The 13,577-nt window shown below is 36.5% G+C and overlaps 1 protein-coding gene across 1 annotated transcript in view; it reads left to right on the top strand.

Moving 5' to 3' along the window:
* The window catches only part of gcn1 (GCN1 activator of EIF2AK4), a 54,646-nt gene extending 41,272 nt beyond the window's left edge, over positions 1–13,374 (top strand). Inside the window, exons 47-58 of the mRNA XM_083554327.1 lie at positions 2,793–2,885; positions 3,067–3,210; positions 3,497–3,766; positions 4,037–4,150; positions 4,231–4,461; positions 4,688–4,881; positions 5,298–5,412; positions 7,287–7,383; positions 7,709–7,857; positions 8,312–8,422; positions 9,992–10,213; positions 12,864–13,374. Coding sequence (XP_083410453.1) covers positions 2,793–2,885; positions 3,067–3,210; positions 3,497–3,766; positions 4,037–4,150; positions 4,231–4,461; positions 4,688–4,881; positions 5,298–5,412; positions 7,287–7,383; positions 7,709–7,857; positions 8,312–8,422; positions 9,992–10,213; positions 12,864–12,989 — 1,866 coding nt within the window. The 3' untranslated portion in view covers positions 12,990–13,374. The remainder of the gene's footprint in view (positions 1–2,792; positions 2,886–3,066; positions 3,211–3,496; positions 3,767–4,036; positions 4,151–4,230; positions 4,462–4,687; positions 4,882–5,297; positions 5,413–7,286; positions 7,384–7,708; positions 7,858–8,311; positions 8,423–9,991; positions 10,214–12,863) is intronic.
* The last annotated feature ends 203 nt before the right edge of the window (positions 13,375–13,577 follow it).

Here is a 13,577-nt window from a genome sequence, read left to right as displayed (position 1 = left end):
GCTAATGAGAGGTTTGGTCACTGCAGAGTCGACTTTCAGTCCAAATGCTCTTAAACGTCGAGACACTGTATGACGAGACAGATCCTTACCCTGTTCAGTGCTGAATTGGTGAGCAATTCCAGCTGCAGTGTGGAAACAATTGCCCATTAAGCTCTTCCGCAGTGTCCTGTCCTCTGTTGTATTTGTCTTCTGTAGACGACCAGCCTTTTTGGCGGACTTGAATAAGTTTGTGATGTTGTAAAGATTCAATATTCTTGAAATCACAGATTTGGAACGACCAACTTGTCTTGCTATGGCTGATGGGGTCTTTTGGCCTTTGGCCTTCATCTGGACAACCTGCTGCCGGAGGCTTTCAGTCACTTTAGAACGGCCCACCATCTTGCAGAGTCAGTGAAACTGGAAGTTAGGCTGCCAGTTAAATAGGGGTTGACAGATAATCAAGGAAATTAGCAGCAGGTGCCATATTAACACCAATTGTGTGTGTGTGTGTGTGTGTGTGTGTGTGTGTGTGTGTGTGTGTGTGTGTGTGTGTATGTATATATATATAAATATATATATATATATATATATATATATACAGTGGGTACGGAAAGTATTTAGACCCCCTTAAATTTTTCACTCTTTGTTATATTGCAGCCATTTGCTAAAATCATTTAAGTTCATTTCTTTTCCTCATGAATGTACACATAGCACCCTATATTGACAGAAAAACACAGAATTGTTGACACTGTTGCAGATTTATTAAAAAAGAAAAACTAAAATATCACATGGTCCTAAGTATTCAGACCCTTTGCTCAGTATTTAGTAGAAGCCCCCTTTTGATCTAATACAGCCATGAGTCTTTTTGGGAAAGATGCAACAAGTCTTTCACACCTGGATTTGGGGATCCTCTGCCATTCCTCCTTGCAGATCCTCTCCAGTTCTGTCAGGTTGGACGGTAAACGTTGGTGGACAGCTATTTTTAGGTCTCTCCAGAGATGCTCAATTGGGTTTAAGTCATTGCTCTGGCTGGGCCATTCAAGAACAGTCACAGAGTTGTTGTGAAGCCACTCCTTCGTTATTTTAGCTGTGTGCTTAGGGTCATTGTCTTGTTGGAAGGTAAACCTTCAGCCCAGTCTGAGGTCCAAAGCACTCTGGAGAAGGTTTTCGTCCAGGATATCCCTGTGCTTGGCCGCATTCATCTTTCCCTTTATTGCAACCAGTCGTCCTGTCCCTGCAGCTGAAAAACACCCCCACAGCATGATGCTGCCACCACCATGCTTCATTGTTGAGACTGTACTGGACAGGTGATGAGCAGTGCCTGGTTTTCTCCACACATACCGCTTAGAATTAAGGCCAAAAAGATCTATCTTGGTCTCATCAGACCAGAGAATCTTATTTCTCACCATCTTGGAGAACTCCATGCGGGTTTTCATGTGTCCTGCACTGAGGAGAGGCTTCCGTCGGGCCACTCTGCTATAAAGCCCCACTGGTGAAGGGCTGCAGTGATGGTTGACTTTCTACAACTTTCTCCCATCTTCTGACTGCATCTCTGGAGCTCAGCCACAGTGATCTTTGGGTTCTTCTTTACCTCTCTCACCAAGGCTCTTCTCCCCCGATAGCTCAGTTTGGCCGGACGGCCAGCTCTAGGAATGGTTCTGGTCGTCCCAAACGTCTTCCATTTGAGGATTATGGAGGCCACTGTGCTCTTAGAAACCTTAAGTGCAGCAAAAATTTTTTTGGAACCTTGGCCAGATCTGTGCCTTGCCACAATTCTGTCTCTGAGCTCGTCAGACAGTTCCTTTTACCTTAATGATTCTCATTTGCTCTGACATGCATTGTGATCTGGAAGGTCTTATATAAACAGGTGTGTGGCTTTCCTAATCAAGTCCAATCAGTATAATCAAAAATTTCAAATGAAGGTGTAGAACCATTTTAAGGATGATCAGAAGAAATGGAGAGCACCTGAGTTAAATATATGAGTGTCACAGCAAAGGGTCTGAATACTTAGGACCATGTGATATTTCAGTTTTTCTTTTTTAATAAATCTGCAAAAAGGTCAACAATTCTGTGTTTTTCTGTCAGTATGGGGAGCTGTGTGTACATTCATGAGGAAAAGAAATTAACTTAAATGATTTTAGCAAATGGCTGCAATATAACAAAAAGTGAAAAATTTAAGGGGGTCTGAATACTTTCCGTACCCACTGTATATGTATATATATATATATATATATATATATATATATATATATATATATATATATATATATATATATATATATATATATATATATATATATATACACGTGTATATATATATACGTATGTATATATATATACGTATATATATATATATACGTATATATATATATATATATATATATATATATATATATATATATATATATATACGTATATATATATATATATATATATATATATATATATATACGTATATATATATATATATATATATATATATGTATATATATATACGTATATATATATATATATATATATATATATATATATATATATATATATATATATATATATATATATATACATATATATATATATATATATATATATATATATATATATATATATATATATATACATATATATATATACATATATATATATATATATATATATATATATATATATATATATATATATATATATATATATATATATATATAAATGTAATATATAATTACATTTTTTTTTTTTTTTTTTTTTTGCATTTTGTCTTGCATAACAAAAGTCACTCTTCCTTAATAAGAGATAAATTGCTTTTTGGTTTGCAGGAGGACGAGGAAACAGCTGAGTTTGCTCTTGACGGACTGAAGCAAGTAATGGCTGTGAAGAGTCGATCAGTGCTGCCTTACCTGGTGCCCAAGGTTGTCGCTCTTATCAAATTTTTTTTTAATATCTTGTCCCTTGATTCATCAGTACCTCGCACCATCTATATTAAAACCAGACTGACTGTTACCAGTCACAAACTGTAATAATGTTGTGTATTGTGCCTGCTCTTTGTAATTAAATGTTTCTTTTCTTGGCTTACTCTTTCCCTCTCTGTAGCTCACTTCTCCCCCAGTGAATACACGTGTGCTCGCCTTCCTGTCTGCTGTGACAGGTGATGCTCTGACACGTCACCTGGGAGTTATACTGCCTGCATTGCTCTCATCTCTCAAAGAAAAGCTGGGAACTGAGGAGGGACCTCAGGTACCCTTAGAGCAGAAAATTGCTTTATTTTAATATTTAAAAAATATTTGAAAAAGCATGAATATTCATGTAGCTTTATTTGGTAATATTTATCATATCAAGTTAGGAAACTAATCTAATAAATGACATTTCCTAGTCTAAAATGAAAGATGTTCAGTGGAATTAAAAAATTGTTACCAAGTGTTTTTATACTTATATTTGGTCTTAACAGTTTACTATGATTTTATAAAGCTGAATGACCCGTACGTAACTTTTTTTGTAATAAGGCTGAATTTTTGCTGTGCAGGAGTTAAGCAACTGCCAGACTGTTGTTTTGTCCGTTGAAGACGAAGTGGGTCAGAGAATCATCATCGAGGACCTGCTGGAGGCAACACGGGGTGCAGATTCTGGACTCAGGGAGGCATCTGTAACCATTTTAAATGCCTACTTTTCACGAACACGGCTTGACTACAGCGTCCACACACGCACACTACTTTCTGGTCTTGTGCGCCTGCTCAATGACTCCAACCCTGAGGTGCTCCATCAAAGCTGGGACACTATCAACTCCATTACCAAGGTGCGGGGAAAACAAAAAACAGCCAGGGGATCCTTCGTGTCTTTTTTGTAATAAGCAGTTGATATGTCCTTGCTCAGAAGGCTCCAGAAAACAAAATGTTAATGTTAGACATTAAACATTCTTTTATTCATAATATTTAAAGCTTTATTTGAAAATGCTTTCAAAACGATCATCTTAAGCACATTTGCACCTACACACAATGATAGATAGTAAAAAGAATCTGCCTTGTTTACCCGATTTACATTTATACCCACAAATTGTTGTACACAGAAGTTGGATGCCGGAAGTCAGCTGACTCTGATTGATGATTTGCACAGAGATATTCGTTCAGCAGCATCTGAAGTCAAGGGTGAACATCTGCCTGGCTTCTGTCTGCCCAAAAAGGTACCAGCATTATTACTTATCTTTTGAGTCTTGTTTTGAGTTAAATTTTTGTACTCACTATTTTTTCTTTCTTTCCCCAGGGAGTGACATGTATTCTGCCTGTTCTGAGAGAGGGCGTGCTGACAGGAAGCCCAGAGCAGAAGGAGGAAGCAGCTCGTGCATTAGGTGCCGTCATCAAACTGACCTCTGCTGAGGCTCTGCGGCCTTCTGTTGTGAATATCACTGGGCCACTCATCCGTATACTTGGAGATCGTTTTGCCTGGACTGTGAAGACGGCTCTGCTTGAGACCCTGACTCTTCTGCTTCGCAAGGTTTTTACTTTAACCTTATGTTGCAGTCCGTGGACCTAACCTAGTCTAAGAATTGAATCAAAATATGTATAACGGATGATAGAATAGGAATATTTATATTCATTTGTTTATATACATTGCTGTTTGCTCCTCTAGTTAAATGCTAACTGCATTTTACTGGCCCTGTACTTTTGCTCTGCACAATGACAATTATATATCTAATCTAATGTAAATATCTTCTCTGTAGGTGGGCATATTGCTGAAGCCGTTTCTCCCACAACTTCAGACCACATTTCTAAAGGCCCTTCAGGACACGAGTAGGCCTGTCAGGCTCAGAGCAGCTGAGGCTCTGGGACAACTTGTTTCCATTCATACAAAAGTGGACCCACTATTTACAGAGCAGCTCTCAGCCATTCGCAATGCAGAGGACTCAGGCGTCAGGTACACTATAGTCTACTCATAAATTTGCTTAGCAGGGAGGTTTTTTCCAATATAAAGGCAGTGTTTTAACAATTTTTATTATTTCTATGGCATTTGGCAGACACTTTTAGGGAAAGAAACTTGTATGTCATTTATACAACTGAACAGTTGATGGTTTAGGGCCTTGCTCAAGGGCCCTGATTTGGCAGCTTGGTGATTTAAACTCAATCAGAAGTCCAACAGCTTAACCTCTAATCTACCACTTCTCAAACGCCACTATTGTTTTGAGGAGGTTTCTCTTAGTTATTGAAAATGCTAATAAAGCTACATGTTTGGTTTAGCCATTACAAAATGTTGGAAGACCAGACCGTCTTTTAGAGAAAGTTGAAAGTGTTTTAAACACTATACACGTCTTAATGTTTTATCTTGTGCTGCAGGGAGACAATGCTGCAAGCCCTGAGGTTTGTCATTCAAGGTGCTGGAGCTAAAGTTGATCCTGCCATCAAGAAGAATATCACCACCACATTGCTAGGCATGCTGGGACATGATGAGGTATGACAGCTTGCTGTTGTCTTTAATTTCAAGTCAAGTCAAGAATCTTTTATTGTAATTTCAACCAGATATAGGTGACGCAGTACACAGTGAAATGAGACAATGTTCCTCCAGAACCCTGGTGCTAGATAAAACAACATAAAGCTATATAACAGAGTTTAGGACTAAACACAGAGTTAAGTACTACAGTAATTTGGCAATTACTAATTGATTTTCTTTTATAGAAATATATGTGACGGATATACAAGTGAATAAAAAAACGTACTTTTGTTACATGTAGCCACATCAGCATGCATAAGAACTGTATAATCTTTAAATTCTCAAGCAGTACACACAATTTATTCTACGAAGAATCAACAGACTACTTTATAATTATTTATACTCGGGTATTGAGAAAGTAAGAAATGCATGTGATGAACCTTAGTAGGTTACATTAGATAATGAATTGTTTCTAGTACATTTCTGTTGATTGGAATAAGGAGAGCATGATTAAAGAAACACATCAAAGCAAAGCCAATAAAAAGCTTGATGCAGATGGTTGACAAATTACATGGAACACTTGAATAAATGCGTGCTGTTGTTTCCAGACAGGTGTCATGCATGACACCTGTACAGGTCCATCGAACCTTGGACTTGATATGAAACAGGTTCATATCAACATAATCATGCTCTCAGCAGGAGCAGTCTGTTTCTTACTTTAAGAGGGATATTATAGTGATGCGGGTATGATCGTATGAGATATTCTTTACCATATTCTTGACTTGGTGCATATGTACATATGGCAAGTCCATTTAAATTAATTATGACTGATTTGTTATTATCATATAAAGAAACATATACAGTAAAACCCCGTTGAACGAGCATAACTCGTTCTTATAAATTGCTCGTAGGTCCATTTGCTCGTACCTTCGAACTGACTTTCCTCATAAGAATGAATGTAAAAGTGATTTAATTCGTTCCGAGATCTCATTCGATCGCTTATTTTTGCACTTAAAAAGTATTTGTAGTCTATTTTAACAAACAAATACACAGCAAATTACTGTAATGTAAACATAATTTAACACTTACTCATGTGGTAGTGGTTGATTTATGACCATGCTCATAGCCTCCTCTGTTTCCATGGTAATTCTATATACTTTTGTTTTCACAGCACCATCACTGATTTCCTTGGGAGACTTGGGAGATTTCTAGTGAAATAAAAATATAAAACAAATAAAAGTTATGTTTTTGCTGCACTAAACAACAAGAGCGACCGGGTGATATGTCATTAACTAAGCGGCTGATGCGACCCTCGGTCGAAAACGGGGAACCGGCAGTGTGGGTTTGCTCGTGCCTTTGAAATTTGCTCGTGAAACAGGGTAAAATTTTGCGAGCAATGTCGCTCGTATCTCCGGTTGCTCGTACAACGGGGTTTTACTGTATATCCTATTGTTGGAAGGCAGTGTTCCCATACACAAAGGGCCATAAAATGGGTTAATGAACATGGAAATAATGTAAATAAAACACTGTGTCCATTATAGTTCATGGACCTCAACCCAAATACACTTGGTGATTTTAGACTGACATGTTAGATAGTTCTGTCTAAAATTCTCATTACAACTGTGAATGTCTTTCAGAGGAATGTTGTTTCATTCACTTCCAGAGACTTCTGGAATCTTGTTCAGTGTGCACTTGAAACTTTATTTTATTAATTTTTATTTGTATTTTTAATTTTTTTAGAAATTGTTGGACTAAATTTATCAATCCCCTACTATGCAGGGACAAATATTGCAGGGAGAAAATTGTTTAATGTAAAAATTTTTTTTTTTTTTTTTTTTTTTCTCTGAAACTTTAAATTTTGAAAGTTTTACTGTTGAAAACTTGTGTGTGTGTAGGATGCCACCCGAATGGCCTCTGCAGGGTGTGTTGGTGTGTTGTGTGCTTTCCTGTCTGAAGAAGAGCTGAGGACTGTTCTGTCACAGCATGTCCTCGGTAAGCTCAAACACACCCAGACACAGATTAAGTTTTGTATAACGCCTTTTTGTATAAGCCTGAGAAGTAAAAAAATGTTTTGTTTGTACTTTCTTTTTAACCCATGCCCCCATTAAATTCCTTTGAGCCCCACTGTTTGTAACCAAATGCCCTCAGGAAAGCACTCTTATGTTATATTGTGTTAGGTCACATGGTCTTGATTCAGTGATGGTCAGCATCTTTTGTATTCTTTTTCAGTTAACACGAAATTAGGCTAAAATAAAGCATCACATTAGTGCACTCTGTATGTAAGCATTTCTACTGACTAATGTGAAATCTCTCATAGCTGATATGTCAGGAGTGGACTGGATGGTTCGCCATGGCCGCTCCATGGCTCTTGCTATAGCTGTGAAATCTGCACCTGAGCAGCTGTGTGCTCCAGAGTACAGCTCCACCGTGCTGGAAGCCGTGTTATCTAGCGCCACTGCAGACAGAGTAATGTTCTCCTGCTAATTATTTTCTGCGTTGTGTATTTTTCTTTGTGTATTTTGTGTACTACTGAAATTATTTTGCACATGTATGATGGGATACGAATATCTTACAATAGATTCACTGTACAGCCACTAGATATTTTATTTCCATTATTAAAAACTTGTACCAAATTATATTTAGGTGATGATTATTCAGTAGTACATAGTAGTTCAGTGGTATTCAGTAGTTTACAAAGCAGAGATGCATTTTTCTAACCTTGTTGTTATAAACTATTTTATTTAATTGGTCAATGCTAATTGTTCCAGTTTATCTCCTATTTTTATTTTAATGCCCAAGTTGTTATTCATTATTATTGCATCCATCTACACTCTCATGTATTTGACAGTGAAATGTTACCTTACACATTTTGCACATTTCTTGACCATTTTTCTTCTTGTGTGTGGTGGTGGTTCTGTAGATTCCCATAGCTTGCAGTGGAATTAGAGCAATGGGTTACCTCATGAGACACCAACTCAGATCAGCTGGAGATGCTGCTGTTTCAACTCGTATTATCACTCAGTTGGTCAAGGTTAGTGCTACAGTCTGCAATGGTAATAAAGCAACAGTAAACTGAAAGCCCTATATTTGTTATGCTTAGTTTTTGCAATATTGTTGCTTTTATTTGTAATAATTAAAATGATTTAATTTTGATGAATTAGTGTCTAGTGTTCTCATCAAAGTGCTTCTTTAAAAGGAAAAATATGTAAACCATTCTGCTTTGCTTTGTGTAGAACAGGGGTCACCAACCTTTTTGACACCGAGAGCTTCTTCTTGGGTACCGACTAATGTAAAGGGCTACCAGTTTGATACACAATTCTGAAATAACACATTTGCTTAATTTACTTTTAATTATATGTTATTATTAATAATTAATGATATTCATCTATATCAGGGTGTCAAACTCAATTGCACAGGGGGCAAAACTCAAAGCACACTTTAGGTCGCAGGCCTAAATAACTTTAAATATTTTGGTCTCCATAAAAATATCTCCTGTCAATCACCAGATGTCTCACAGCTTCATCATGCAGCTCTTCAGAAACTCTCCCTCTGTAAATAACCGGCTGATGTGCCTCTGATTTCTCCTCTGTTTTCACACCAGCTTCACTTTGTGATTTTGCTCTGGTAAAAAACATCTGCTGAAATGTCAGATTCTTCTTTTCTCTTTTACTTTCTGTATCTTCTGCTCTGCATTCAGGTTTTTCATCTTATCCTGGTGTTCTGTCTCGTAGTTTCATCTTAAATTCAATTCCTTAATTACAGTCACATTCGCTCCACTAGTAAGACACGGGTTTACCGGCAGTGTCAATAAACATCTACTCATAATCTCATCGGTTTTGAAAGGCTTTGTTTTCAGAATCCACTTTTCTCTTCGCCACTGTGAGGCGCTGTTTCACAATAACTGTACAATAGGGTTAAATAGATCAACAGAAGCTCGACTTGATTGACGCTGGAATGTTCCCAGGTAGTCTAGCATTCGGTAAGGCAGCTGAAGGAAGCTGGGATCTGTAGTTTGTGTTATCAGCGCTTCATATCACCCCGACATTAATAACAATAATAATAAATCTTTATGAAATCATCTCGCGGGCCGGATATAATTGTACGTCGGGCCGGATTTGACGGATCTATGTGAAGACACTGATCATGTTAATGATTTCTTACAATAATTATCAACAATGATTTAACAAGGTAGGAAACAGCTATTTTTAGAAAAGGCTCCACGTTGGTGACCCCTGGTGTAGAATATCAGCAGAGTTTCAGAATAGTTGATGAACATTTTTTTTTAAAAGAGAGAGTTGTAAATTAATAAATGAAACATTGTAGTCTTTACAATGTGGTATAGAGTGTGTCCTGTAAGGAGGTGCAATAGCAAAACCCATGTTAGATTTTACATATTTACACTGAGAGAACACCTGATAATGTGACTTCTGGGCTTTACTTTAGAATTAAGAAATAGGGGGTAACAATTTAATTTTGTACCATTAGGAAAAATGGAGGGTAACAATTTTTTGTACCATTAGGAAAAAGAAATCTTGCATGATTTATTATAAATAAAGTGAATTCTTACTGCTAATCTCTCTGCTATACTATACTCCCCTAGAGTCTGCAGAATCAGTCAAGTGATATTCGTCTGGTGACTGAGCGAGTGTTGTGGTGGGTGTGGAAGGAATCAGACACCCCAGTGCTAGAGTCCAGTCAGATTAAACCAATCATCAAAGCCCTGCTGGACAACACCAAAGACAAGAACACCAGTGTTCGTGCTCAGAGCGAACACACAATTGTCAACCTGCTACGACTCCGCCAAGGAGATACCATCATGCAGGTACATTCCTTAAACACATAGTGACTATAGTAAAGATATAATGCTTTTTGAATTTAAGAATTGCTTGGATGCAAATCTCATGCAAAATGCAATAAGATGAAATAGTCAAACTGATCAGATTTTCAAATGACAATATTTTATCATTATTTCAGTCCCCTCAAGTTTACAAAAAAACTATTTCAAAATACAATCATAAAATAACTCACTACTTACACTAATATTAAAATGTGAGTGTTTGTTGTGGCTGCTCATCACAACAATTCTGTATCCCTTTCACCTGCTGAAATTAGAGTTTCTTCTGTCATGTGGATTATAGTATTCCCCTCTGATGGTGTATTACAATAAAAAAAAGTTATGACCTGGTTTTACTTTAGTAATTAGAAGCCTTCCATCAGATAATTACTGCAGTAATTAATAGGTTTCAGCTGCAACAAGTTATTTAACCCAAATAATAAAATTAGTAGCTTCTCACTTCTTAAAGAACCTTTTTAGGAAAAAAGATTTAACCATAGGAGATTAGAAGGCTAAAATCTCTAAAATTGGGCTAAGAACTGTTCAACACATTATTAAAACCTGAAAGGATAGTGGTGAACCATCATCTTCGAGGAATAAATGTAATGAGAAAAATGATTTAAAGATTAGCATGATCCGCACGAATCCAATAAATAAAAAACAAGGCCAGGGTCGTTTCTAGCCTTTTTTGGCACCCTAGGTGAAAGTTATGTGGCCCTTCCCAAATGGCTTCGCCCTCCTATCACAATGCTCAACCCCTATACCATACAAATCATTCACAATCTTCCAAAAAAAGGTTAAACATGTTTATTAATCATTGCAAAATTGCCTCAGTTCAAGTATGTAAACATATGCTGTATATTAACAGGCAAATAATTTAAATAGGTGAGTGCGCTGGCGGTGGCAAAGGGCGCTTACTGGCACCCCTCCAGCTGATTGTACCCTAGGCTACCACCTTGATTTTCTATGCCTTGAAACAGTGCTAAACATGGCTATGTGTAATAGGAAGACAACTCAAGGGATAGTGCTAAAAAGCTGTGCAGCCTTAAGACAGCTTTTTTTCAGTGAGGCTAATCAGAAAAAAGGGCTTCAATTTGCTAGAGACCAAAAAGATTTTGGAGCAATGGTTACCAGGGTAAAAGAGAGGCAGATACACCCATAATGCCTAGTGCCTACCATACCAAGTGTGTGGGGGAAGTGTCATGATCTGGGATTGCTTCAGTTGTTCAGATCTAGTTCAGTCGGGTCCAAGTTCAGCAAATTTATGTGCCTACAAAATTGAATATAATGAATGACCAGGTTTTTCCATGAATGGATTTTCTCCCTGATTCCTTGGATATATTCCAATGTGGCAATGCCAGGATTCTTTGGGCTCAAGTTGTGGGCCAATTGTTATCCCTATTAAAAATCTTTGTGCTGTAGAAAAGTTTACATAGCAGTCACACTTTCATAAACACCAGATCAAGGCACCATTAAAGTACTATTTATTTTATATCAAGCACCTACCAAATTTGCACCCCAGCATCTATATCGGCATAAAAGACCTCTTACAGTTCTAAACATTTTATTTACACTTTCATTTCATTTACACTTAAATAAAAATTACAAGTAATAATGTTTTGAATGTGTAGGTTTCATAAATATAGAATGCTTTCAGCAGTCTTGATCAAAATAATTGGATTAAATACATTGCATTTAAATAAGTTCATAGTAATATTTAAATAAAGTGTGCAAAACGCTTATACACACGTTTTCCTCCTGTAGAAAACAGAAAATGCTTTAAATAAAATGATTAGTGTGACTGTAATGCATTAAAGGCAGTGATATTACAAATTCAGTACACTATATACACACAGAGAATATGAGCTTAATGTGCATTGCGTTCATATTTTGGGCTCTTATGCTTGACTGTATTTAATATGCTTTATTAATACGGTGTTAATACGGCATCTTATACTACTTAATAAAAGTATGTTCCTTTCGGACACAACAAGATTCACAGCTCAAATGTCCAACCCCTGGCCAGTAAAATATCAAGGTGAAGTACCGCGACAAAAAAAAAAAAAACGTGAACACTGCTATTAATGCGATGTTTAAAAATAAAAAAACAAATATTCTAGTAGTGAGGGCATTACAATGCATCCAGACAGACTCCTAAAGATCATTTACTAACAAGATTAAAGCACCATTCTACTAAACAATATTTATTTTAAATTAAATTCTAGCACTTTTAAGGACCTTTGTTTGTTTTCAAGTACTTTCCAGGCCTTGAATCCAAGTGTCTGAAATTCAAGTACTTTTAAGAAGCATGGGAACCCTATCTGACTCTCCTATCATCAATAAAATATCTTTGAGAGAAATGAATGCAGTTCTGAACAGAAATATATGTAACACTGCATAAGCTTATCAAAACAGTGCTAAACAAATGCATGCCATAATCAAAGCAAAAGGCGATCCACCTTTTTTTTTTTTTTTTTTATCACATTTTTTTCTTACCTCCATTTGGTATTTGTTTGCAGTTGATGTAATTCATGACCATGATTTCTAATAGTAGTTTTATTAACAATTTTCAAAATGTTGCTTATGCTTAGAGTTAGTAAAGTGTATAATTTTACATGTGTATGCATGATTATTTCAGAGCATCAGTGCCATCTTAGACTCCGCCAGTAATGAGCTGTTGTCTGAGTGTTTCCGCCGATCGCTGAAGAAGATCTCAGGTCTGCCTGACTCCAATGAAGAAATTGATGAGACCATCCTCACATGATATGCCCAAATCAGCTCTCCAAGATTGCCCATTAATCCATTATGATTTATTAGAGAATATTGTTAGCTTCAAAGATGAAATTACAAAAAGTGTATGAAAAATGGATTTCTGAAAAAAAGAATTAAACCTGCTCCAGATTGGTTTCTCATTTATGCAGTTATATTTCAATGTTAATGTACTGCTGATGCCCAGTTTTGATTTTTATTTGATGAGCAATTGGATAAACCAGTATTCATTTTATCCTCTATGTCCAGTATTCTGTTTCCCACTGAGTGAGTATTCTGAGAACGGGGCAAATTAAAGGATGAAACACTGATATATATTTTTTTTTTTATCAGCGATGTATCCTTTAATAAGTTATATAAATAAAAGAGGATCTTCCCCCCCCCCCCCCCCCCCTTAATAATGTAACTTTTTTGACTAACAGCAAACATAAAGCATATTCTTGTTGCAGGCTCCCAGTGAAAGAAATGTCTCTTCTATCACTGGGTGACTTAAAGGTCCCATCCTGATGTCACAAATGATGCAGATAATTCACCTTGCATAATCTCAATTAAAATTCCTGAAATAATATACACACTATTCTAG

This window comes from Silurus aristotelis, assembly GCF_946808225.1.
Source record: "Silurus aristotelis genome assembly, chromosome: 11".
NCBI lineage: Eukaryota > Metazoa > Chordata > Actinopteri > Siluriformes > Siluridae > Silurus > Silurus aristotelis.
Note: the sequence above shows the minus strand (reverse complement) of the source record. Positions and strands in the feature narration are given on the sequence as shown.